Raw genomic sequence first — 27,265 nt, forward strand, 5'->3', positions numbered from 1 at the left:
CCAACCGCCCAGGTACAGGTCCAACACCCCAAAGATCCCGGAACCAACCTCACCGTCGGGCTCATACCCGCACTCCCAGAGCAGGCAATATTGGGGAGCGATTACCCCGGATTACCAGGACTACTGCAGGACACCACTGAATCCCTGACTCAATGGTGGGAAGAAGCTCCCTTTCCAAAGGGGTTGTCCTCCCCTGTGTTGACACACAAACCACCTAAAACTAAAACACAGAAGAAGAAAGAAAAGAGAGAATATACAAGCGCATTCCCCGTGATCCCGGATGAACACCCTTGGCAAACAGACCGGGAATTCAGGGCTGCACAACAGGAGGATCCTGTCCTACAGAAAGCATGGGGAAGGGCATTGGACCAAGAGGATCCCCTTACCGTAGGTCCCTACTTCTTCAAGAAAAATGGGCTATTGTACCGCAAGGGAGGGGCCCAACAAAAACCCCAACTCCTGGTCCCTGGTCCCTTTCAAGAGAAGGTTCTGTTTCTGGCCCATAGCCACCTGCTGGGGGGCCATTTTGGTGAGGAAAAAACCAGTCAGACTATTTTAGATAAATTCTACTGGCCTGGGATATATCAGCACATTAAAAAATACTGTAAGGAATGTCCGGTATGCCAAAAAAACAGCAGATATCGGCCCCCTAGAGCCCCCCTACAACCCCTTCCCGTCATTGACGTCCCATTCAGCAGAGTGGGGATGGACATTATAGGACCCCTGTTGCCCTCACGCAGTGGGTGTCGTTACGCCCTGGTTATAGTGGACTATGCCACACGCTTCCCGGAAGCCTTGCCTTTGCGTCAACCCACGACCCAGAACATTGCCAAAGCCCTCATCTCTGTATTCACTAGGGTGGGGTTTCCCCGTGAAATACTGACAGATCAGGGTACTCCCTTTGTCTCTGCTCTGATGAAACAGGTATGCTCCTACCTAGGGATTAAACAGATCAGAACCTCGGCATACCACCCCCAAACCGATGGACTAGTCGAGAGATACAACGCCACCTTAAAACAAACACTTAAGAAATTACTGGGGTTGGAAGCCAAATGGTGGGAGGATATGCTACCCCTTGCCCTGTTCGCCATCTGTTGTGCCACCCAGAGTAGCACGGGTTATTCACCCTACGAGCTACTATATGGTAGACCCCCTCGCACCCTATTGGACATGGCTCAAGAAGCCTGGGAAGCTGAACCAGACCGCACTCACCCCCTCCCTGAATACATGAGTAACCTAAAAACACACCTATCTGTCATACGTGACATAGTCCGACAGAATCTGGAAAACGCACAAAGCAAACAAAAGGGACAGTATGATAAAGGCACGAAACCTCGAGTCTTTTCAGTAGGTGATTTGGTGTTGCTGATGTTACCCTCCTCTGACCAAAAACTCCTAGGACAGTGGCAGGGCCCTTATACCATCCTTCGACAGGTGACCCCTGTCACCTATGAATTAGACCTGGATCCCACCCGTGGTATAACACAGATTTATCAGGTTAATCATCTGAAGAAATGGGAAGGGCCTCGCCCGGTCCTATCCGGCTCATCGGTCCCTGTTCCTCTCTCCTTTTCCCCCTGTATTGACCCTGAGTTAACCCCACAACAACACCAAGAGCTTGAAACAGTCCTGTACCCGTTACGACAGGTCTTCTCCTCATCCCCTGGCCATACCACCATCACGGAACATGCCATACAGACGGTCCCTGGAAAGGTGGTCCGACAAAGACCTTATCGGGTCCCCGAAGCCCGCAGGGCGGTCATACGAAGAGAAACCGAACAGATGTTGGAGATGGGTATAATAGAGCCGTCGGTGAGCGATTGGAACTCACCGATCGTCCTTGTATCCAAACCTGACGGGTCTGTCAGGTTCTGTATTGACTTCCGCAAAGTTAATAAAATATCCTCCTTCGACACGTATCCATTGCCACGTGTCGATGAAATGGTCGAGCACATAGGGAAGGCCAAATACATTTCTACGCTGGACCTCTGTAAGGGGTATTGGCAGATACCCCTCAGAGAGGAGGATAGAAAGAAGACGGCCTTCTCCACCCCAGACGGCTTGTATCAATTCCTGGTTCTCCCTTTTGGTCTTCATGGCGCCCCGGCCACGTTCCAGCGGGCCATGAATCGCATCCTAAAACCCCACGCTAAGTATGCAGGTGCTTATTTAGATGATATCGTCATCTATAGTGATACCTGGACCCAACACCTAGAACACCTCCAACAGGTCGTCTCCTCCCTGGGATCACATGGGTTCACTATAAATCCTGCCAAAACAACCCTAGCGGCCCAGACCGTAAAGTATCTAGGATACCTCCTGGGTGAAGGACTGATACGACCCCAGAAAAGCAAGACCGAAGCAATCCATTCCCTTCCCTTTCCCCAGACAAAAAAAGACCTTCGGGCATTTCTGGGCCTCTTGGGGTATTACAGACGATTTGTACCAAACTTCTCCCAAAGGGCAGCCCCACTCACAGATCTCTTAAAAAAATCTGCTAAAACCGAATCCTTCCTTAAGAATCCCACTCCATTGTTGTGGCAGGCCTTCTCCGACTTGAAAAACGCTCTGACATCCAGTCCTGTGTTGGTGAGCCCCGATTACTCACAACCCTTCATCCTTCAGACAGACGCCTCGGAACAAGGACTGGGGGCGGTGCTGTCTCAAATGGACCCTCATGGGCATGAGAAACCCATACTCTACCTCAGTAGGAAGTTATTCCCACGAGAAAAGAACTATGCCGTGGTAGAAAAGGAAGCTTTGGCCATCAAATGGGCTGTAGAAAGCCTCCGATACTATCTGGAGGGAAGACAATTCACAATCTATACAGATCACGCTCCCTTAGAGTGGATGGCTAGGAACAAGGGCCACAACGATCGAGTCCTCCGGTGGTTTCTGTCACTTCAACCTTATCATTTCACAACCCTACATCGGAAAGGCGTAGACCAGGGCAACGCCGACTATCTCTCTCGCTACCCTGTCTCCTCACCGGGTACAAGAAAGACAGCTAGGGGAAGGGAATGTGATCTCGACCCACGGATCACGAGACCCCTACTCACACCGCCCCGCCTATCACCCCTCCGCAAGCCCCTGTCTCCTGACACACAACCCGAAGCAACCAAAACAGCGTCCATGACGACAGAAACCCCACCCCTCTCTCTGTTGCAGAATCCAATCAGGAACAACGATAGACCGGAAGGACTTCCCCATGATCCCGGAAGTCCTGCCTCCGTGCCGACAACCGGATGTAGAAAAGACGGAAGAGGAGAAGAGGAAGGCGTCGAAGGATCGTGGCAGGAGCTTTCGGCTGGTGCGGTGACGGACGGAGGAGACGGGAACGGAGACATCGAGGAGTGATCCGAAGATTGGTGGAGTCCCACGGAGGTGGCTGAAGAGCGGCCGTAACTCGGAGGAGAGTTACGGCGGAGCGCGTGAGTACCAGCTACTTTCTTAAGGCACGCTAGGTGCTCTGTGTAAATAGTACATACCCCTCCCCGTGTACAAATACTCCCGCTGTCCTAGGCACGTCACCAATAGCCCTTAGACACCTTGTATATAATAGCACTTAACACTGTATAAAGAGCACCCCTCTCCCCCACCCCCTGTACACTTCTTTATTCTTCCCCTTCCCTGATTCCATCCCGTACCTTCCTCACTCCCCTTTCTCCTCCTCACACTACCGGGTAACGGTGTCGGTCTCAAGTCTCTAGTCGCAGAGTGACTAACGGCTCCTTTCTCTCTTATTGCCCTCCGAGGTGTCTTCCGACCATACCGAGGCTTCTACACCCAAGACCCGGATATCCATCGGACCCTCATCACATCAGGAGGAACCAGGAAGAAGACGCGTCTCCCTCGTTGGATGTTGTATCTGGGACTCACTCTTTCACCGTATCCTACTGTTAAGAGAAAATAAAAACACTATAGCCCACTATATCAGGCCTCCTCGCCTGCTTTACCAGACCGCCGACCGCCCACGATCACAGGCTCAGAGCTGGAGAAGCTGGATATAAGGCCCGTCTCATACAACGGTGACCGCATACCCAAGGTGGGATACAGACTGTTAAAATTTGAATTTAAAGGACGCAGCGCGATCTGCAAACTGTAAGTCTCAGAAAAAGGACCATTGGTACTGGGATGGATGGACCAAGGTGACTTGGGCATCAAACTGGACCCGGGAGGAGAAGTGCAAGTCTTGCTCACTGAACCAGAACGATGGCCAGATATGGACAGATGGAAAAGAGAATACCCCAAGGTGTTCGGAGGCAAGGTGGGAAAACTGGAGAAGTTTGCACACAAGATCATACTCAAAGCAGGAGCGGAACCGGTGTCCCACAGAGTGAGGAATGTGCCCCTCGCAGTGAGACGCAGTGCAGGTAGAACTGCAGGAGTTGGAGAAAAAGGGCATAATCGAACCAATCATGTGTGCCGAATGGCTGGCGCCACTCTTAGTGGTGATGAAACCCAGTGGGAAGGTCAGGCTTTGCGTAGACCTGCGCGAGTTAAACAAAAACATTGTGGTAGAGAAGTTTCCGTTGCCACGGATTGAAGAGATGTTGGCCAAAACAAGAGGAGTCAAGTGGTATTCCACAATTGACCTAACCTCAGCATACCATCAGATCACGTTGCACCCGTAAAGTAGGAGGTTAACGTTGTTCATCACCCCCTTCGAATGCTATCAGTTCCGCCGCATGCCGTTTGGACTGGCGTCAGCGGCAGCTGTGTTTCAGAAACTGATGCACCAATTGTTCAAAGATGTGGACGGCATCCAGTACTTCCAGGATGACATCCAAGTGATGGGACAAGATAGACCACGACGCGAAACTTGCCAAGGTGCTGAGAGTACTGGAGGAAAAAGGCCTAACTGCAGAGTGGGAGAAGTGTCGCCTGGGCATGGAGTCGGTGACCTACTTGGGACATGAAATCGGGGTGCAAGGAATCACGCCCAAGACTGAGAATGTGAAGTCAATTTGCAACGTACCACCCCCCACCTGCAAGGAGGACGTCAGGTCCTTTTTAGGCATGGCAGAATACTATAGTAAATTTGTGCAACATTTCGCAACTAAAACTCACCACATGAGACAATTAACGAGAGAAAAAGCAACCTTCAATTGGACAGAAGAGGCACAAAGGGAGTTCGAAAGCATCAAAATGGACGTGGTAAGCCCCGTACCCCTACAAGGCTACGACCCTCAAGGGAGAACAGTGCTCACGACAGACGCCAGTGACAAGGGGCTAGGTGCTGTGTTGATGCAGGACAGAGGACAAGGAGTGATTGAGACATTGAGCTTTGCGTCTCGAACACTGAGTGACACAGAGAAAAAGTTCAGCGTCATAGAAAAGAAGATGCTGGCCGTGGTGTGGGCAATGACAAGGTTCCGACAATTTTTATGGGGTACACAGTTCCAGTTGAAGACCGACCACAAACCGTTGGTGAAAGTGCTCACCTCAAGTGGGCATGCCAGCGCTACGCCCAGAATTTCAAAGATGACTCTGAAGCTTCTGGAGTACAGATACTATGTGGAGTATATCCCGGGCAGTCGGAATAAAGTAGCAGACTATTTGAGCAGGGCGGCAGCCATGGAGACAGAAGAAGAAGACAAAGAAGCTGGAGAGGAAATGGTAGCTTTAATGGAGGACCAGGAAAGAGTCATCAGCAACCAAGAGTGGGACGAAGCCTACAAGGAAGACCGTGACATACAAGAAGTGAAGGAGTGCATAGTGAACGGATGGCCTGAAAAGAAACACCTCAGCGAGAATCTACTATTATGAGGTCAGGGAGGAATTGTCAGTGGACGATAAAGGAGTGTTTGCATACAGAAGAGACAAGGTCATCCCAGCAGGAATTGTTCCGATATTACTAGCGATCCTCCATGAAGGACATCTGGGGATCGGGAAGACGAAACTACGGACCAAACAGGGATACTGGTGGTCAGGCATGGACTTGCAAACTGAACAGTACTTCAGGGAATGCATCCAGTGCCAAGGAGCGGACAAAACACTTAAGCCCTTAAGACCAGCGCTGGGAAAGTTTGACTCCCCGAAGAAACAGTGGGAAGAGCTGTCTATCGACATTCTAGGCCTGATCTTGGATGGACAAGGAACCCAAAAGTACGCGTGTGTCCTCATAGACCGATACTCCAAGTGGCCAGAAATGAAGGTGGAAGAAGTAATGGACACCGAGACAATTCTAAGGTTCCTGAACGATACGTCGTAAGAGAAGGCATTCCCAAATCTATACTGAGCGACCATGGACCTCAGTTTACCTCGGAAAAATGGACCAAATTCATGGAGAGAAATGGTATCCTGTCCAAACACACCTCAATATATCACCCGGCTGGGAATTGCCTAGTTGAGCGATTTAACCGGGTGGTGATGGGATCGGTACAGGTGGCCATAATGAGTTACAAGGATTGGGAGAAGGAAATATGGAAAATGATATGGGCGTACCGAATCACCTCCACTGGGACTGGGTATAGCCCCTTCCAAATTCTGATGGGCCGAGAGCCTTTCACGAAGGACAATAGAGCGTGGAAGGAGAAAACAGTGACTAGTAAATGGTCCCCTGCGGTGGTTCAGGTGAACCTGGAGAGAGCCCAAGAGGTCTATGCCAAGTACTACAACTTACGCAGGAATGTGAGAGACACTGGATTAGAAGAAGGCGAATGGGTGAGAGTCAAGTTGGCGGTAATGCAAAGGAAGGGGAACAGAAAATATAGTAAACCCCTTCAGGTCAGGAAGTGTATGATAGAGCTGCCCTAATAAGCGATGGCAATGTATGGTCGCAAGACCACATGGCAAGGTGCAACAACATTTTACAGTGGAACGCTGGTGAACAGGAGCAGGAGGGGGCAGCGGAGCTCGATAAAGACAATGAACTCTCCAACTTGGACTTGGACATGGAGGAAGGAGACTCGAGTGAGGAGCAGGGCAGCAGAAGTAACCCCAGAATAGAGGTGGAGAGAAGTGCAAGGAGGTCGATGGGGAGCCCTGCTGAACCGAGCCAGAGAGAAGGCATTGGAGTGACTCAGGAGAGGGAAGATACAGCCACCCCGGTAAGACGCACCCAAGGAGAACAGTGGTGAGACCATCCAGGTTCCAGGACTAGGATATGAGCGATGGACTGTAGTTTTCTTGTTTGTTTTGTTGGTGGAAAAAAGGGGAGATATGTAATGTTAGCGCTCTAGTCGGCGCGCGTCACGTGATGACGCAATGCGCCCTTGTTAGGATGCGCGCGCATCCCCGGGAAAAGAGTGCGAGTGCCGGAGCCAGTAGCAAAAGCGGCTCGGCGCTCTCTGACGGAGATATACCGAAATAAACCCCTCAACCTGCACAAGAGTGTTGTGTCATTATTTAAGGAGAAACCATCATTACACTGATCTTCAAAATCAGTAGTTAACAATAGAATGTGGGTATTACTGCAGTTGTGAATAGATGCCCATTGAAACTCCTCCTCCCATTGTATGCATTTTGTATAGAAAGTACAATCTTGGGGGTTACAATTGGGCTGATACTGGAGTGATTTGGGCTTGGAACGGTCTAAAAATTTGCTAACACCGGGTCTTTAGTTAAAAAAAAAAAGAGTAATAAATGTACACATAACCAATATAACTGTGTAGCGCGTTAATTGTGGCAAAGGCCTGGCCTGATTTCTTGCTCCTCTCCCCCTTAAGTAACCCAAATGAGCTCAACCCGCGCAGCTCCTCCTCTTCCTTCTCCTCCACCATCGCCAGCCACCCTATCCAAAACGGCAGGCGGCAGAAACTTAACACGCCCTACACTGCCATAACCACTTTTCCACTGCCAGGTCAGCGCCTAACTCATTTCCAACTGTTTTCCAGCAAAGACTGGACTCACGCATGCACGGCAGCACGCACCGCTGTGTGCTTAAAGAATAGATCGTGAAGGGATGCAGAGATCCCACAGCCAATCAGCGCGTCGGACTTATGTTGGCGTACTAGGATTGGCTAACCTTCACGACTAAGCCAATCATAGGCCACCTAATATATCAGCAGTACCGCCCACTCACAAACTATTCTTGAAATATGTTTAGCTACGGGATTGGTTCTTTTGTGTTCGCGACCCGGAAATGCTACAATGACAGAATAAGTGACATTAGTGCCAAGAACAGCTACGGGCATGATGCTGAATATACGGACAATTGGTGTAAGTAACATACTGTTGGTCAGCGTGGTGCAGGGATATCTGAATCCATTTATTGGGGGTTTGGGCACTATGGTTCCGAGTCACGGTGGGGATTCGTAGAGTTTAATTATATACCGCTAGGGTTTTAACATTCTGCAAAGACCCGGACATGATTCAGAAGTAGAACTTTGTGGCATGGTCTTTAATAATTTTTAATATTTAATTATCCATTTTGGTCATTAAGGAAAACTTTTTAAAGTGGTTTCTGTTTACATTTACTGTTTAAAGTATGTACCGATAAGTGGAATAAATACTGGATTTAGGTAATTATGCACCTTTTTGTACCGGCAGGACATAACCGATATTTTTATGCTGGTATAAAGAATACATACCAGGTGGTAACAATACATACTACCCACCTTTAATTTAGCACTAGCATCTCTTTTAAAGAACTGACCCTGTGTGTAGCTTATTTAGTCTGTTACTGTTTGACACTTCATCTGTGATCTCCATATGCTGGAGTTGGACTTCAATGCTCTGTTTCGCTAGCCTTGCAGAGTCGAGAGTATGAAGGGGTAACTGCATTACCTTATTCAAAATACTAAAATAGTATAGACCTGATATACCATTGATAAACCATGTTATCCACCTAGAAAAGTTCTCATAATTGCCTTCAGTCGTTATTCCCTTATCTACTAATTCGGGGGGGGGGGGGGGAGGGGCAGATGATAGATGTAAATGTGGGTGTACTTGTAAAGCGCACTGTGACTCCATCGGAGTGTCCTGGCGCTGAAGACCGCTGGGGAACCCGTCCTGGTTTTCCCTGTGAGGTGTTCCCATTCTGGGTATCTCCAAGGTGAGACCAGGCATCCCCGGCTTCTGTGGGGGGCTGTTGTAGAGATGAGGCAAGCTTAATGCCCAGAGTTGCCGAGTGTGTTCCCTGGTTGGAGTAGGCACCGAGGCGAGAATTATCGAGTCCGTTTGACCCTGGTCCACAACCCTGCCACGTCGGGAATTGAACCCTGGTCCCGGGCCGTTCTATGCTTACGGGTCTGCCGCCTCTAACCAGTGAGCCACACCACTCCACCTATATGCGATAATAGATAATTGTAGCCAAGGATCTAATTAAGTTGACATCTAATTACTGTTTTGCCACTTTACCAAATTATGCTGGCAATAGATAATGCACTAAAAATCTAAGCAAGTCCCAGACCAGGTGCATTACTCTTGGGATTGCAACCCACGGCCTCTTCATTAGAGCTTCTCCTCTGGATGTGGCCAAGTAGGCAAGTTAGAATCCTAGTTTTTCCATGTGACAAAATTAGATGATCTTTGACAATCATTTTCAAGGTCATTCCTTGGTTCTAGTTTCCTGCCAAGATTGCAAAACTTGCAGTTGGGCTAAACTCTGTTTGCAAACTATGTGGTATGACAACAGGACTGTAATCCAATGCACATTGAACATTTCCTTAGTCGGTTCGGTTCAGCATGCGTTATTCAGTATGTATTACAATCAGAAAAGCAACAGATATATGTATACAAACAGTTAAATCCAATTACACAGAAATGGTCCAATTAATTCATTACATTAAAATTAAAATCAGTTAAAAATCATGATACTTTTTCTCACATAAATTGATTTTAAAATAAATGTTGCAACATAAAAACATATCTCACAATCCTTTAGTGCAATTAATAGATTCATAGCAGCGTTAGTTGTTCTTACAATGTATTTTTTGAGCAATGGCTTTAAATAAGTAACTCATTAAAGTGCAGATAAAAATCACAGAAAAGTAGAAAGTGCATAGTGCTCTGTTTGGAATGCTCATCACATGGGCATAGGGTTATAGACCTTGTTTTCATTTCGGGGCACGCAACTAGGTGATGAGCAATTCCCAACCTCAGCCTTGTTAATACAAAACGATGTGAAGGCTTTGTAACTAAAGACAAATAGCTTTGAAAGCCATCACTATCTACAATTGTTTTGTAAAACAGGTATGCAGTTTGCTTTCTAACTGTTCTCATACAGATCTAATTTTTGTGTGGCAGGAACTTAATTGCCTGCTTGGACATGCCTATCACATATGCTGGATTTTCATGGATCTTAATCTTAAATAATTTGTTGTTTACTTCCAAGATATATTTTATCCAAGGGATAGATAAACTGTTGTTCAGTTGCAAGCAATCCTGGATGATGGTTTGGGTAAATATTGTCTTGTCCTTGGCCCAAATAGATTTCCAGAGCATTAAGGGTCGCATAGCAATCAAATTCGATAAATATCGTATTCCCACTTCTCGGTGTACTATCTCTGAAGATGCTGACGCGGGCAGGCATAAGATATGTTTTAGGAAATAATTTTCCACTGTTTGTAAGGCCTGGCTGGTGTTATGGCCCCACACCCCGGAACCATATAATGCAATTGAAGCACATCTAGCTTTATAAATATCTATAATGCCCTTTATACAGCGGTCTCCCAATTTAGATGCAAAAAAGAAGACCCCATGTGCACTCTTTAGCATCTTTGAACGGACATTAGTTAAGTCATGCGACCAATTTCCCTTGCCTGAAAAAGTTATCCCCAAAAAGCAAAAATTGTTAACAGTTTCCACTCAGGTGCTATCTATAAAAAATGTTTTAGTTTCTTGGGTTTTAGGCTGCATACCATAGTAAATGTTTGTGCTTTGTTTTAAAAAAACTACTTTTTTAATCGACTACTGGCGAAAGATACTACGCACAATATCTCAGGCTACAAACGTCTCACTGATGCCGGAACCACGCAGATGCCTTTTTAATGTGTGGGAGCCCAATGACCTACCGCGTCATGGGCAGACATGGGTAACATTGGGCCTCATGGTTGCAAAACGCAACATTGCGCAAAATAGGGGGCTGCTGAGCTGCCGTCGTTGGTGGCTTGGTGTAAGGACATGGACATTACTATGTTGACAGAGAGAACTGTGTACATACACCGGAAATGGACCAAAATATGGGCAGCATGGAACACATATAGGGGGGACATATGCGAACCAAAACCGGACTCTGATGAGGGCAGTACAGATGAAGAATTTGGGGAGGACTGAAAGAGGTGGGTTGGTGGGGCCAGTTGTTATTAACACATTAGACAGCTGGGGGGCAGATGTAGACAACCAGGATTTGGGTCTAGGGCTGTTTCAACATATTGTATTCAATGATTCTGTACATGTTGAGTGTCTTGCTAATGCTATGACTAAAAATAATAAAAAGTCAAAAAAAAAATACTTTTTGTAAAACTGTTTATTGAGAAACATGTTTTTGCTTTGCTGATCAATAACTTCCTACAGATAGTAAAAGCTTCAAACTTATCTAGTAGTCGCTGTAGGCCAACCGGAGTTCTAGACAAAAGCACAGCATCATCTACATAAAGCAGGACCTGTATAGCATGACCTGCAGCTTGAGGTGCATCCGCCTGCACCGACTTGAGCACTGTGCCGACTTTATTTATAAAGAAATTAAAAAGCAACAGTGCTAGGACACAGCCTTGGCGGGTGCCTCGTTTGACCTAAAAATTTGGGGTTTTACTCACCGCGTTGACCATACCGGACTCTGGTTGTTAATTATTCGTACAACCTCGCGAGAAAATAAATAATGGGTTCTGGAACTCCAAGGTTAAGCAGAACTGGCCAAAGGATATCATGGTCAACCAGATCAAAAGCACTACTGAGATCTGCAAAACATAAATATAGACTCCCTTGTTTTGCGCACGCATATTTACATATGAAAAGTTCTAAGTTAATGTATTGCTCTGTCAGACCTAACGCTCTTCTAAAACCATGTTGTGCCAGAGATGAAATCACGTTATCTGTTACCCACTCCTCATGTCTTGCTAATAAATCTCTACTCATCACTTTTACTGAAGAGTCTAAGAGGGAAATGGGACAGTAATTTTTAGCTTCTGATTTGTTCCCTTTTTTTGTAAATGGGAATAATAACCGAGTGACCCCATGTGGGTGGTGTACCCTCGGTTACTGCAAGGTTAAAAACTCTAGTGAGTATTGGTCCCCATAGATCCGGTACTATTTTATAGACGTCTAATGGGACACTGTCCTGGCCCGGGGCTTTTCCTCCATTACTACCCATTATTCCTTTTTTTTTTTTTTGGTGAAAATTTCTTTATTAATAGGATACATGAAATTATGTTAAGCAGTGCAGAATATTCTCGGTACATAATTCACACATTTGTATCTTATGATCGCACTGACAGGAGGTATACATTTTCATTTTTCGTTAGGTCACTATAACATCCCAACTGAACTCCCCCCCCCCCCCCCCCCCCCCCCCCCCCCCCTGTAGGCGGTGTGGAGTCAGATATGCTCTGTAGAGGAGCATGAGCTGTATGAATTTGAACTTCTGGTTCCTCTATACCTTTTTAGGATATTTCAAGATCGGTCCCATTCCTTATCTCTGAGCGGTCTCCCAATGTCGTGTTCCCACTTATCTCGTAGTGGTTGCAGTGAAATGGCCCTGTCCTCTCTTATACCATGCGTTATCCACCTGGTCAGGTGGCTGCCAGTGCCCATCAGATACTGCATCGTGATTAGTGGGTTTGTGGGTGGCTCCGTCCCATCAGGGGCCCATGCCTGCGCTATGTAACATTTCACACCTGGGTGTAGTAAGAACGACCATCCAGGTGCGAGGTGTGTAGTGCGAAAGTCTTCAAATGTCATCATCCTGCCATCATTAAAGAAATCCCCCACATGTGTCACTCCCAATTCGTGCCAGTCTGTAAGCATGTGGTTCGAAAGTGTTCTCAGCCCAGCTGGTAGCCCTAGTAGTGGTATCGTAGGAGCGTAAGTTGACGTGGGAGATGTGTATTTCACGGCTTGCCTCCAGTGTTCAATCGCTATGCGGAGCAGGGGGGGTGCGGACCGCGGGATCCCCGCCTTTGGGAGCAATAGGGCGTGGACACTCCCGTTGTTCCATTCAGAGTCAGACATATCAATTTCGTGCAAATTGCGTCCTGCCAGCCAGTAGGCGAGCCATTGCAGGTGACATGCGAAGTTATACGCCCGGGGGTCTGGGACCCCCATACCACCCGCAGTCGTGGGAAGCTGCAATTTCTTTAGGCTAATACGTCGCCTCCCGAGGCCCCAGACCAGATCAGTCAACAGGGTATCCAGTGTTTTGAACACCATGGCTGGAATTCTCAGCGGCAGACCGGTAAAGTAGTACAACAGGAGGGGCAGGACCACCATCTTGGTAATAGTCACCCTGCCCGCCACTGCTAGCGGGAGCGTGGTCCAGAATCGCACCTGTGCTCTCAGCTTCGTAATTGCCCTTCCTACGTTGCCTTCTAGTAGGTCCCCTGGCTCTCTGTAAACTTGTATCCCTAGGTAACGGAAGGTGTGTTCCACCACCTAGAAGGAATAGGGTGCAAAGGGAAGGTGGGTTTCCACTCTGGCTGCAGAGAAGAAAAACCCATACGATTTGGGTTCACTAATCGTAAGGCCTGACATGGCGCTGAAGGTATTAAATATTTCGGGCACAGGTTCTAAATCCCCTCCCAGTTCTCCGAAGTAGAGTATAATGTCATCCGCACATGCTGATACCACATGCGTCATCCCACCCCTCCGTACGATCCTGTGTTGCGCGGACTCACAGAGTTTGCACAATAAGGGCTCTAGTGCCAGTATAAATATTAGCGGGGACAATGGGCATCCCTGCCTAGTACCCTTAGCCACTTCCAATTGTGTTGATATGCACCTGTTTGTGCGGACCCTCGCCGTCTGATATGTGTAAAGTAGCTTCACCCAGTTAATGTACTCTATCGGCAACCCAAAGTAGTCGAGTACCGCAAACATGTAGTCCCACTTGATTGAGTCGAAAACCTGTTTCATGTCTAGCGATACGCATCCCTCCGTGCCCGCCCTTCCCGTTGTGTCCCGATTTGGCTGAGGCGACGAAGATTCATAGCAGTGCTTCTGCCCGGCACGAAGCCGCACTGGTCTGGGTGTATGAGCGATGGGATGTATTGAGCCAGTCTATTTGCTAGTATTTTACTTAATATTTTGTAATCTGTGTTTAGATAGGCCTCGCCATCTCTTTCCTCTGTCGTTCCTCAAGCTTCGGTATTTCCAACCCCCTCATGAAGTCCCCGAGGGCCCCATCTATCATAGGGGCGTGTGGGCCGTATAACGTCCCATAATAGTCTTTAAATGCTGCGTTCACACTCCACTGCGTTGTTGCCATGGACCCCCCTTGGTCAAGTACCTCCATTATGGGCAAGTGTATCGGATCATCTTTTACTAGCCGGGCCAATAAAGGTCCTGCCTTATCCGCCTGCGCATGTTGTCTACTCGTGTACTCTCTGTAGTCAAGGGTACGTAGTTCCTCTAGCAGTTCTGCAATTTGGATGTGTGCTTCTTGTAGTGGCGTGAAAGGCACATTCGTGCCGGCAGCTTCACTCTCTAATAGTGCTAGGCGTCCCTCTACATCCCGGAGTTTGTCCATCACAGTGTGCCTCATGCCCACCCGTGTGCTCATCGCTTCACCCCGAATCGTGACCTTAAAAGCGCCCCACTCCTCTTGACGGGAGCACGCGGACCCCCTGTTTATGTCAAAGTAAGTTACGATGGCCATCTCGAGTGTTGCACGGAAAGTCGTGTCTTCTAATAGATCTGGTGTAAGGCGCCAGGTTGGTATGGGTGTTGGAATCCTGCCCCACTGAAAAACAACTTCCACCGGGTTGTGGTCTGAGAGAGTTTTGCCCATGTGTTCTGCCGTTATGACCGACCCCAAGAGTGACGTGGTGCAGAAAACATGATCTATTCTGGTGTGCAATTTGTGGGGTGGTGAATAGAATGTATACTCCCTGTCTAAGTTGTGTTTGCCACGCCATGCATCTGCTAGTTGCCAACCCTCTGCCCACTGCACTAGCGCCTCAGCCTGTTTTCTACTTTCCGTAGCCTGTAATAGTGGGTGGGACCTATCCATTGATACATCCAGGACAGCATTAAAATCCCCGCCCATCAACCAGGGAAAATCAACCAATCAGCCAGCACTCCGCTAAGTTGCACCAGGAATGCCGATTGGTTCGAGTTCGGCGCATATACGCTACCCAACACAACAGGGGAACCGTCCAACAACCCTCGGACAAATACGTATCTGCCTTCTGTATCTTTCCTCAGTTCCACTAGTTTAAAGGGGACTGAATTCCTCAGCCACACGGCTGCCCCTCTCGAGAAGGCTGAGTAAGAGGTAGTGAACAATTGACCCTTCCACTTTTTAAGCAATTTCTCCCTTTCTGAGGTCGTTAAATGGGTTTCCTGAAGGCAGGCAATTTTGACCTTTCTACGATTTAGTTGAGCCAAGATTCTATGTCTTTTGTGGACTGACCCCATGCCACGAACATTCCAAGTGCACAATTTATAGTCATTAAGGGTCCCCATTCCTAGTGGCAGCAGGTAAAGCCGGTGAAGTCCGCACCGTGGAGCAGGTATAGTTAAACAAGCATGAGTCTCGTGCCTGTACAAGAAACAACCCTGTAACTACCAGGTCCCCGAATAAAACCCTTCGGGATCCAAACAGTATAGCCCAACGTGGGCATGCCTTACATTGAAACATGTCTATATGGTGGGGAGCTGGGGCCACTTACACCAGTCCGGAGTCTGTTGGTAGCACTCCATCGCACCCAGAGCAAAGAAGGCCCCCCTCCCCCCGATCGCCTTGCAGACAGTTCATACGTTACCATCCGATGTTCTGCCCAGCCACAGTCATAGGTCATGTGCTTCTTGTGCCATGATCTTAGGGAACAGTTGCAGGCTATCAGCAGATCCCGACACCTCCGTGTGAGTGGCGGAACGGCTGGCTGAAGCGGCAGGGTCCTGGGCGTCGTGCTCTGCCAAGGCGGCCGTTGTCAGTTGTCCTATCCCCTTGGTCCTGGCCGATGACGATCCTCCCGAGGCTGCGTGTCGGTTCGCGTGACCCTTGGCTGCTCCCGTCTGGTTCCGACCTCCCCGGTGCGATGATCCCTCTCCTTGATCCTCCTCAAAGGGGTCCTGCGTGTTCGGGGGCGTCAGTGTTACCTCTATCCACTCCGCCGCTTCCTCCGGTGATTCGAAAAAGTAGGACTTATTGTTGTAAAGCACTTTGAGTCGTGCCGGAAATAGCAGTGCATACTTCAGGTTCCTGTCCCGCAGCATGCGCTTAACTCCCAGGAACGTCGAGCGGGCTCTCTGCACCGCCGGGGTGAAATCTGGGTACACCGAAATAGTCTTGTCCTCGAAGCGCAAAGGGGCTTTCTCTCTTGCAGCCCTAAGGACCGAGTCTCGGTCTTTGTAGTGTAGGAGGCGGGCAATTAAGGGGCGCAGTGATGCTCCTAGCTTAGGCGGTCTCGCCGGCATCCGGTGCGCTCTCTCCACACTATATAGTGGCGTGAGGTCTTGGGGATCCACTATCTTTTTTTAACCAGTCCTCTACAAATTGGGTAGGGTCCTTCCCTTCGCTTTTCTCTGGAATACCCAGTATGCGCACGTTGTTTCGGCGGGCCCGCCCTTCCGCATCATCCAGCTTGTCCCATATCATTTTGATCTGTTTGTCCATTTGTTCGAGTTTCGTAGAATGGGACGTTTGTTGTGGGATGAGGTCGTCTAGCGCTATTTTGTGTTCTTTGACTTTCTCCACCAGCTTCGTATGGTCCGCCTTGAGCAGCGAGAGGCTCGTTGCCATGTTGTCCATTCGGGATTCTAGCGCCTCCCTGGACGCCTCGATTTCAACTAGTATAAGGTCTAGTTTCGCATCCTGCGAGGTCTTGCCCGTCGGGGGAATCATCTCCACGTTCGAGGATGCCAGTGGGTCCTCAGAGCCCGTGGAATGAAGATCGGCTCCGGCACCGTGGTCCTGCACCCTGGCCTTGTTCCTGCCCATATTTCGTGTTTGCAGGGTTGTGGTCGCAGAGTGTCCCCAATGCTACTGGTCTGGGCCAGTGATGAGCGAGTCGCAGTCGAGTGATATGCCGCCGGTGTCCCCCACGTGCAGCCGCCTGGGAGAGGCCACCCGTCGCTGTCCCACCATGTTCAATGTGTGTAGAAGGCCTCACCAGCCCCCCCAGGGCGCAGCGCACCAGGGCTGTCAAGGTGGAAAAATCAAAAATGGCGGCCCACAAGTCTCTCTAGGGTCTGGTATTTCTCACCGTTAGTATGCCGGCGTAGAGGGGGGGGGGCACAGAGGCCGAGCGCTGTCTGCAGTGTGCAGCGGCGTGGTGGGGTGCCAATTGTCTTACTCCTGCTCCGTGCACCGTACCTTCCGCCTGGCGGCACGACTCAGCAGGCAGAGTCCCCGCAGCACCGGGGGGGCCTCCCGCCCGTCTCGCCTCAGTCGGTGTCCTTCACAGCCCCTCTGGGTAGCAGCACTCGGGGCAGTTCAGCTGCGGCAGCGCCCTCAGGGAGTCCGCATAGCGCGGCGGGGGCAGGCGCGCTCAGACCGCGATCCAGCGCGGTCAGCACCGCTTCCTTACCGGGCAGGCAGGGTTCGCCGGCAGTCCCCACAGGCAGTGCCCTTGCTGGTTCCGGGCGTCCGGCGGGTTCGGCAGGTCACCGTCTTGTAGTATTCCCGTGGGCCGGCCGCCGGTATACGCCGGCTCTCCGCCCCACAGCGACCCAGGTCGCACCCGTATCGGCCCTAGCTGGCACCGCCGTCTCCTCACGCCAATCCGCTGCTGCACCACGAGGGCTAGGCCTCGCCCAAGCTGCGGTCCGTATTCAGCCGCCTGCAGTCGGCCGCGACCGCCGAACGGCGTCGGGGGTCCGCACCGCCTCCTGGGACCGGGGGGGTGTATCGTGGCGATCGGGGAGGCAGGGGGAAGAAGGATAATCAGCTAGTGTTGGTGTTCATGGACGGAGCCTCGCTAGAGCACGTCCGCCATGTTCCTTCCTTGGCCACGCCGCCCTACTACCCATTATTCCTAACTTAACCTCATCAAGCGTAATATTTAAGGGTATTGCTGGCCACTTGCAAGGTGTTGGACTAGGAGGTCTGAAAAAACATCATGGTCAGTTGGATTAAAAATACTGGAGAAATGTAATACCCATTCTTCACAACTAACATGGGACAATAATTCCGGAAATTATTCATTAGGTCTCGGCCTATTCCATTCCGCAGGAATGAATAGGACGAGTCTATAGCAGTGAAACCAAGAAGTTAAACTATGCTCTCCCAAAGCGGATTTCCCCGAGTGCATGTGCTCTCGTGCACAAGCTTTTGTCCGAGCCTTCTGCCTATCAGCCTCCCTCCCACCTCCCCCTTAATTGCTTTAACTTTCACGGCCTCGAGGCCGTGACCTACTTCAAAGAGATCCGCTCCTGCCCCCTGCTTCACTCTTTCACTTTAAGATGCACAAACGCCACGTCTTTTTATAAGCCCATAGATTTGGTTGTTAGGTTCTTTCTTGTTTTAATGTTCGTGCTCAGTGAAGCATTTTCACACAATTGAACAAAAAACTGTGAACTTAAACACCAAGCCAAATTAATAGTTTCTTACATTTTGTCACCAACCACAAACTGGTTTATCTTATCTCGAATTAGCGCTGGCTCGCTCCCGGCCTCGGTTTGCTTCCCGAATTAGCGCTGGCTTGCTCCCGGCCTCTGTTGAAATCTCGAATTAGTGCTGGCTCGCTCCCGGCCTCTGTTTGCTTCTCGAATTAGCGCTGGCTCGCTCCCGGCCTCTGTTTGCTCTGAGTAATACTCGTGTTTTAAACACAGTCTGTAATGTATTCATCCCCGATGTGCCACTCACGGGGGTGTGCGCCAGGCTTTAAATGATTCGCAGAGCCGAGACACACATTTTAAAGCCCTCAAGAGCTGATAGCAGCAGCCCACAAACAACATGAGTGTGTCTATATTTGCACTCTTTCATCCACCTGTTTGCGGTTTGATCTGCATTGCAGTATTGTCGTAGTCAGCTTTCAAAATAACTTCAGTCCAATGATTGTTTTTTATTTTTATAAAATATTTCGATTATGCTTTTCCCTACAGTGTGTTGTAAATGTCATTAGACAACATGCACAGTGTGAATAGCAGGAAGTCAACCCCCTCCCCATCCTCACTTATCGTGAGAACAGTTTTGTGCCCAGCCGTTCAAAGGAAAGGTGTTGTCTCATTTTCTATAGCATGATGTATTTAGAAACTTGATTTCTGAAGTCTGAGACGGAAATACTTTTTCTAGGGCGACATCTTGTACATTGGATTCTTTCTTGGCACTTTGCAAGCAGACAGCAGCTGTCGCACATCGCGCTACAAACTGTTCTGATCTAAAGACACGGTAGCTTGAGAGGGTGAACTATACAGTAATAGCACACACACCTAGCAAGAATACGATCCTCTCTGCAGTTCGGCTTCATCTGTATGTTTTACAGAGAAATGGAAACTTAATAAACACTCCTCGTAATGTCGGTCGGGTGTACGATATTTAGAATAGACCTACAAGCGGGTTAACAGAAGTTCACGAGACCTCGATGAGGTCTCGTGAACGCGCTTCTATCCGCCTGAGCCGCATGGGGAGCAGCAGCCTTTGATGTGCCGGACGGCCATGCAGTGAATAATTAGGGGAGGAGAAATGCCATCTGTTGCTTTGCGCTCAGCCTCAGGCCGGCATTTCTCCTCCCCTAATTATTCACTGCATGGCCGGCCGGCACATCAAAGGCTGCTGCTCCCCATGCGTCTCGCCACCCTTCTTCCCTTGTTGTTGTTCTTTGCCTGATGGTTTATTTTGCAGACCGGATTTGTAGAAGACAGGGCAGGGTCGGAATTCACCCGATATGTGCCAGCACAGCACACAAACAAAAATAATAACTTCCAATCATACTTCCTTACAGATGTTGTTCACGCTCGCACACCTAAAAAGCGAACACTTTTTGTTTTTTTAAATCCTCGCAGGAGATGGGGTGCATACATTTTTACTCTGGATCTTAAGTAGTTAGACCGTCTAGTTCTTCTTTTCCGTTTGAATTTAATCCAGAATAAGTGTGTATATATATATATATGTGCCACAATACTACATTTAACTTGACTATGTGACTTTTCTTTTCCCATTTATTCGTTCTCTTCTCTTTCTCTGTTCTTCTTTTCTCTCTGTTTTCCCCCTTCCGCTTCCTTGTTTGTGCCTTTCTGCGCCCCGTTAGACTCGTTTTTTGTGCCTTTCTGCCCTCTGCATCACCACATCATCACTCAGCGCTACCTCAGCATCACTCAGCACCACCACATTATCACTCAGCACCACCACATTATCACTCAGCACCACATTGTCACTCAGCACCACTACATTATCATTCAGCACCACCACAGCACCACTACATTATCACTCAGCACCACTACATTATCACTCAGCACCACTACATTATCACTCAGCACCACTACATTATCACTCAGCACCACCACATTATCATTCAGCACCACCACATTATCACTCAGCACTACCACATTATCACTCAGCACCACCACATTATCACTCAGCACCACCACATTATCACTCAGCACCACCACATTATCACTCAGCACCACCACATTATCACTCAGCACCACCACATTATCTTTCAGCACCACTCGGCACCACCACAGCACCACTCAGCACCACCACATCACTCAGCAGCACCACTTACTCAGCACCACCACAGCACCACTCGGCACCACTACAACATCACTCAGCACCACTACAGCACCACTACAGCACCACTACGCACCACCACAGCACCACTACGCACCACCACAGCACCACTCGGCACCACCACAGCACCACTCAGCACCACCACATTACCACTCACCACCACCACATTACCACTCACCACCACCACAGCACCACTCAGCACCACCACATTATCACTCAGCACCATCACATTAGCACTCAGCACCACCACAGCATCACTCAGCACCACTCAGTGCAACCTCAGCACCACAGCACCACTCAGTGTAACCACAGCATCACTCAGCGCAACCACAGCATCACTCAGCGCAACCACAGCATCACTCAGCGCAACCACAGCATCACTCGGCGCCACCACAGCATCACTCAGCACCACCACATTATCACTCAGCACCGCCACATTAGCACTCAGCACCACCACAGCATCACTCAGCACCACTCAGTGCAACCTCAGCACCACTCAGTGCAACCACAGCACCACTCAGTACAACCACAGCACCACTCAGTGCAACCACAGCACCACTCAGTGCAACCACAGCACCACTCAGTGCAACCACAGCACCACTCAGTGCAACCACAGCACCACTCAGTGCAACCACAGCACCACTCAGCGCAACCACAGCATCACTCAGCGCAACCACAGCATCACTCAGCGCAACCAACCACAGCACCACTCAGTGCAACCACAGCACCACTCAGTGCAACCACAGCACCACTCAGTGCAACCACAGCACCACTCAGTGCAACCACAGCACCACTCAGCGCAACCACAGCACCACTCAGCGCAACCACAGCATCACTCAGCGCAACCACAGCATCACTCAGCGCAACCACAGCATCACTCAGCGCAACCACAGCACCACTCAGCGCAACCACAGCATCACTCAGCTCAACCACAGCATCACTCAGCTCAACCACAGCATCACTCAGCTCAACCACAGCATCACTCAGCTCAACCACAGCATCACTCAGCTCAACCACAGCATCACTCAGCTCAACCACAGCATCACTCAGCGCAACCACAGCACCACCACAGCACCACCACAGCACCACTCAGCGCAACCACAGCACCACTCAGCGCAACCACAGCACCACTCAGCGCAACCACAGCACCACTCAGCGCAACCACAGCACCACTCAGCGCAACCACAGCACCACTCAGCGCAACCACAGCATCACTCAGCGCAACCACAGCATCACTCAGCGCAACCACAGCATCACTCAGCGCAACCACAGCACTACCACAGCATCACTGGCTCAAATATGTTCTCTCAATGTTTCAAGCTTTATTACAAATGTCTCAAAAAGATGTTAATATCTCACTTCTGTTCTTGGATTTTCGTCACAATAAAATACACTGAACATAATATTCGCAAAAGTTATTTACAAAAGTTTAAGCTATTGCCATTATAAATTAAATAAATTATTTAATTATTAATTATTTAAAAAAAATTAAGCCATTGTTATTTGTAATATCAATACATCTAAGTCACGTAAATGCAAAACATGTTGTATTACAAATGCTATAGGTGTCACATTTACGAAAGTTATAACTATTGGCATTGTAAATGACAAAGCTATTAATTTAGCTATTTTCAAAAACAACACATAAATAAAAAAATTGTCATTTACAAGACCAATAGCTCAAACTTTCCTAATGCGAGACCTATTGCATTGCAAATGCGTGTTTTTTAGAAATGATAGTTTCCCAGAAAAGCTTGTTATTGGATGTGTCCGCTGCCAGGGATAGTTTGTCCCACGCTTGCTCCTGGAGCTCTCTTGTCCTCATTTTAAGGACCGATTTACAGTAAAGTCTCACGTTTTTGATTAAATCAATATTCCTAGATCTACTTCTAAGGGCCTGTTTTAATTGGTTAAAGGCCTTGGTGCATGTACGGTTGAACCATCCCGTGCTTTGGATAGTTTTATCCCTATGGGGTGCGGTCATTGTCTCTTCAATAATACCATTGATTTTACAAAAATGAGTTAACAACTTTTTGGGGATAACATCTACTTTAAGACAATTGGAGATCCCTGTACCACATTTCATAACTATATAATTTAAATTTTTTAAATCAGTAACAGTTTGTTGGAACACAAATTTGTTACCCCATATCAATATTTGCATTATAATACAGTTATGATTGCTAAGTAACAACTGTGCAATCCTTGGCCTAGAATATAGCTGTACAAATCTTGTGGGTATTAAAACATGATCAATCAGTGTGTTGGCATTCCTTCCGATATAGGTTGGTATCACCCCGCCATTAGTATCACAAACACATTGTACTAAATCAAGGTCCTATTTCGCCATCATTATATTTAATGCACCTCTGTAATTATGTGGGAAGTGTATACAGTCGTCCCCTTCGTCCCTCTTATACCCACAAACTTTAGTCATAGACAATGGGCATATTTGAGCAGGAGTGGGGGAATCCTATCGCCCGACACCCGAACCATGTAGATTTTTATAATGGGCAAGAAGATTTAATGTCTATTTTGTCCGAGGGACAAGAAGACATTAATTTCATACAGCAGGGGATTAAAACCTCAGTAACACACAAAGGAAGGTCCTAGGGGAATATTTTAGTGACCCAACTGCTAAACCCCCTAACTACTAGTAACACCAACAAAAATTAGCAGTGAGTCAAAAACTACAACATACATGTATCCAACAGAAAAATGAGAAAAGCTAACACTGTGAGCGAGTTCCCATCAGTCCACCATCGAGACCGCCCTTCATCATCTGGGATCTCTTATTCTGGATGACAAATGGTACCCCAAAAGACTACCGGCTACTAGATGTTACATAGCCAGGTAGAAGGGGTCCCCAATATATAAACCCAGATGTGACCAAAGTGTGTCTAAACGTGGGAACTGAATAGCAGTGCTGGAATGAAAATGTGCAAGTGATGAAGGAGAAGAGAAAGCTCTAAAATTAGGTAGTGAGAGGAAAAAACAACTTTAATATGTACCCTTCCACTCCTAATATAATAAAAAACAGTGCAAGGTGTAGTATAAAATATTGACTACTCCCTGAGATGATAGGTCGACATGTTTCTGCAGTCACTGGAGCCAGTAGGTCTCCTGCTGCTTCTTCAGGACCTCTTGAGTGCTACTGCTATATTAAAAAGTGAATATATCGGGGGGCGTGGCTAGCAGCCGATCATGGCGGCAGCATAAGGGACGAGCTCCGCGGCTGAAGCGGCCTCTTCGTCGATCCGACACAAAATCCGTCACTTTTGCAAGCCCCACAGGCAGGTACCGGATCCCAGGACCGGGCGGAGTAAGCAGCGACAAGCAGCGACAAGATCCGACATACGCTGTCAGAGATACGTCGAAGCCTCGAACCGGCCTACTCACACCTCCAGAGCCGGGACCTCCCCTGGTTGTTAACCCAGCAGGAAGTGCATCCTGACCGGAGAACTTGGACCGGAAGTGCCCGTGTGGCGGTGGACTCAACAGTTCGACTGCAATTCGGAGAGTTGGAGACAGCGATCCACGCGGATCGAGGAAGTGGCGCTTGATGGAGGGGTCGCCGGAGTCCAGAAAGTCTCGAAGGTCGTCACCAGCCGCGCCGAGAGCCTGGGCATCGACAACGGAGTGGGCGACCGCCATCTTTTGATCGGAACAGTCGCTACGCACTTGGCGACAACCGACGCACCTCCCACCCTGGAGAAAGTCGCTGGACCTGATCCTTACTGAACCGGACTGGCCGGGGGGTCCACACCGATCCTCACATCCTGGAGCGTAGGGGCACGAGGAGCACGACACTTGGAGGCATGGCGGGGAAAGGCCCTAAGGGAGGCGTCACACAGACTCGAATAGACCGATTTACCTCCGACAAACCCACCGGGTCCCCGGCAGGAAGGGAGCAGGGTGGCAAAGCGGCCGACTCCCCAGGGGGAAAAAAGGCCACACTGGACTACGTCATGCTCGCACTGGCCCAGCTGCAAACGACCGTTGGCGGAATCTCCACGGACGTCACCCTACTTAGAGCGGACCTCCACAAAATGTCGGAGAAGGTAAAGAACATGGAGGTGGTCACGAAATCTCTGGTGGAGGACGTCGCAGAACTCCAACGTGAAATGGGAAAGATGGCGCAGGACAATAGAATGCTCCGGGAGAAGCTGGATGAGCAGGAGGGGCGTTCTAGGCGCAATAACATTCGCATTATAGGGGTACCGGAATCAGAAGGCGTGAAAGCGATGGATCTCTTCGTAGAGAACCTGATAACAAACGAACTGAAGCCGAAGGGACTGTCCAACTTCTTTTCGGTGGAAAGGGCCCATCGAGTCCCGGGTGGCCAACCGAAACCGGGGGCTACCCCGCGACCCATAGTGGCACGCTTGTTTAACTTCCGTGACCGGGACACAATCCTGCAGGCAGCCAGATCCTCCCCTCCCCTCAAGATCCAGAATGCCACCGTTGCCATCTTCCCTGACTACACAGCGGAAGTCGCCCGTCGGCGACGAACATTTTTCGAAGTGAAAAAAGAGCTGAGGTCCAGAGAACTGCCGTACTCCATGCTATTCCCCGCAAGATTACGGGTGGTAGCGGAGAACAAGACCTGGTTCTTCGACAACCCGGAAAACGTACAGGAGTGGCTCGAGGGATGGAGACCGGGTCAGAACCACAGACGGACACATCGCTCCAAGAAAGATCGGACTGAAGGCCAACGCCGGGACTCCCAGGCCTCGGGAGGGGGACCGGACAACAGTGACTTTTTGGGAGCTGAAGGCGGCAGGGAAGAGTTCGAGGAACAATGACCACTTGGAAAACATTCATATTCGCTTTTGTGATGAGACTTTTACGCTGCGAAGCGCTTCCCGCCATTGGACACTGGGTGAAGGGCCTCCGGGGGTGTGAATGAGAGACTGCCGGCTGCGGAGAGTCCCTCACCCCAACGCGCAAGTACACTGTTTGGGGGATGGGGTATGCACTCTGCTAAGTTGGGGGGGCGGGCAGTTTTGAGTCCGTGTAGCAGGGGGGCAGGGAGGGGGGGGGAGTTGGGTAAGTTTGCACTATGGGACTTTTCGGTCCTACAGGTTTATGTTGTAAGCACACTTTTGTATCTAGGCATGTCTTATGTAACTGAGAACTTCTGGTCCACTCGGGGCACAGGGAGGTCTGATTGGGAGTTTCAACCACGCCTGCCCTACGCCTGCCACTATGTGCAACATCGCCTGGGGCGAGGGGGCTCCATGGCGACTCACTGGCTTTTCTATGGCCGCAACGGATAGTCAAACCACGACGAACCCACTGGTTGTCATGTCCTGGAACGTAAGGGGCCTAGGGGATAAGATTAAGCGAGGGCTGGTGCTGCAGGGGATAAGGAGACTGGGGCCGGCTCTCATTCTCCTACAGGAGACACACTTGACGGGAGCGGCCACGAAGGCCCTAGATAGGAGAGGCTATCATATGATAGTGCATGCTGAGTTCACTTCGGGGTCCCGTGGCACGGGCATCCTTCAGAAAAAATCGTCCAAATTTATTGTCAAATCTACTGCAACGGATGACCATGGCAGATTTGCGGCAGTTCATGGCCAGTGGGAGGGGAGGCTTTTAAACATAGTTTCTGTTTACATACCACCCGCCCTACACTCTGAGGCCTTGCCGGATCTGGGCAAATTCCTGCTGACCCTCCCTGATGGATAACTGCTCATAGGTGGGGACTTCAACATGACACTCACGACCACCATAGACCGTTTCCCCCCACGTACACACGTAGAAGGGCCCAACAGGCTCCAGACATTTCTGAATGCACAGGGGTTGGTGGACATATGGCGCGCTCTACACCCTACTCAGCAGCAATACACGTACTACTCGGCCACACACAACAGTCTTTCTAGGATAGATTATTTTTTTGCTTTGATCAATGGTCATCTTACTGTAGAGGAGACGGACATACAGCCACGGGGGGTCTCAGATCACTCGCCACTCACTTTGACACTCACCACTACGGCCATGAAACGACACAGGTTATTCCCGATCTTCCCTGGCTATCTTAAAGTGCCTCAGATCAACAAGGACCTGAAGAGGGCAACACGGCTCTACTTCGAGGAAAACCGGTCCTCGGTGGACTCCCCCTCTATATTATGGGAGGCGTACAAGGCAGTATTCAGGGGTCAGGCCATAGCCGTGATCGCGAATCACAAAAAGGCGCACAGACAAGAGGCCCTAGATATAGAGTTGGGCCTCGAGAGGGCCAACACAGCCCATATGGCTAATCCCTCGGAAGACACGCTCCATGAGCTCCAAGTCCACCAGCGCCGCCTTACAGATCACATGCACAAGATCACGGTGTCGGACATTGCGGCTACACAGCATAGGGTGTATGACATTGGGGACAAGGCCAGTAAGTTGCTGGCATGGCTGGACAAGAGACAGGGGGGGGGAAGAATATCCTACAACTTACGGACTCACATGGCAACAACCACACCCGCCCCGACGAGA

At 49.3% G+C, this 27,265-nt stretch overlaps 1 protein-coding gene across 1 annotated transcript in view; it reads left to right on the plus strand.

The window, feature by feature from the left end:
- The first annotated feature begins 8,053 nt into the window (after positions 1-8,053).
- LOC147679852 (small ribosomal subunit protein uS3mA-like) overlaps positions 8,054-27,265 on the plus strand; it is a 163,580-nt gene continuing 144,368 nt past the window's right edge. The window contains exon 1 of the mRNA XM_086943413.1: positions 8,054-8,163. Coding sequence (XP_086799539.1) covers positions 8,137-8,163 — 27 coding nt within the window. The 5' untranslated portion in view covers positions 8,054-8,136. The remainder of the gene's footprint in view (positions 8,164-27,265) is intronic.

This window comes from Lissotriton vulgaris, chromosome 11 (assembly GCF_964263255.1).
Source record: "Lissotriton vulgaris chromosome 11, aLisVul1.2, whole genome shotgun sequence".
NCBI lineage: Eukaryota > Metazoa > Chordata > Amphibia > Caudata > Salamandridae > Lissotriton > Lissotriton vulgaris.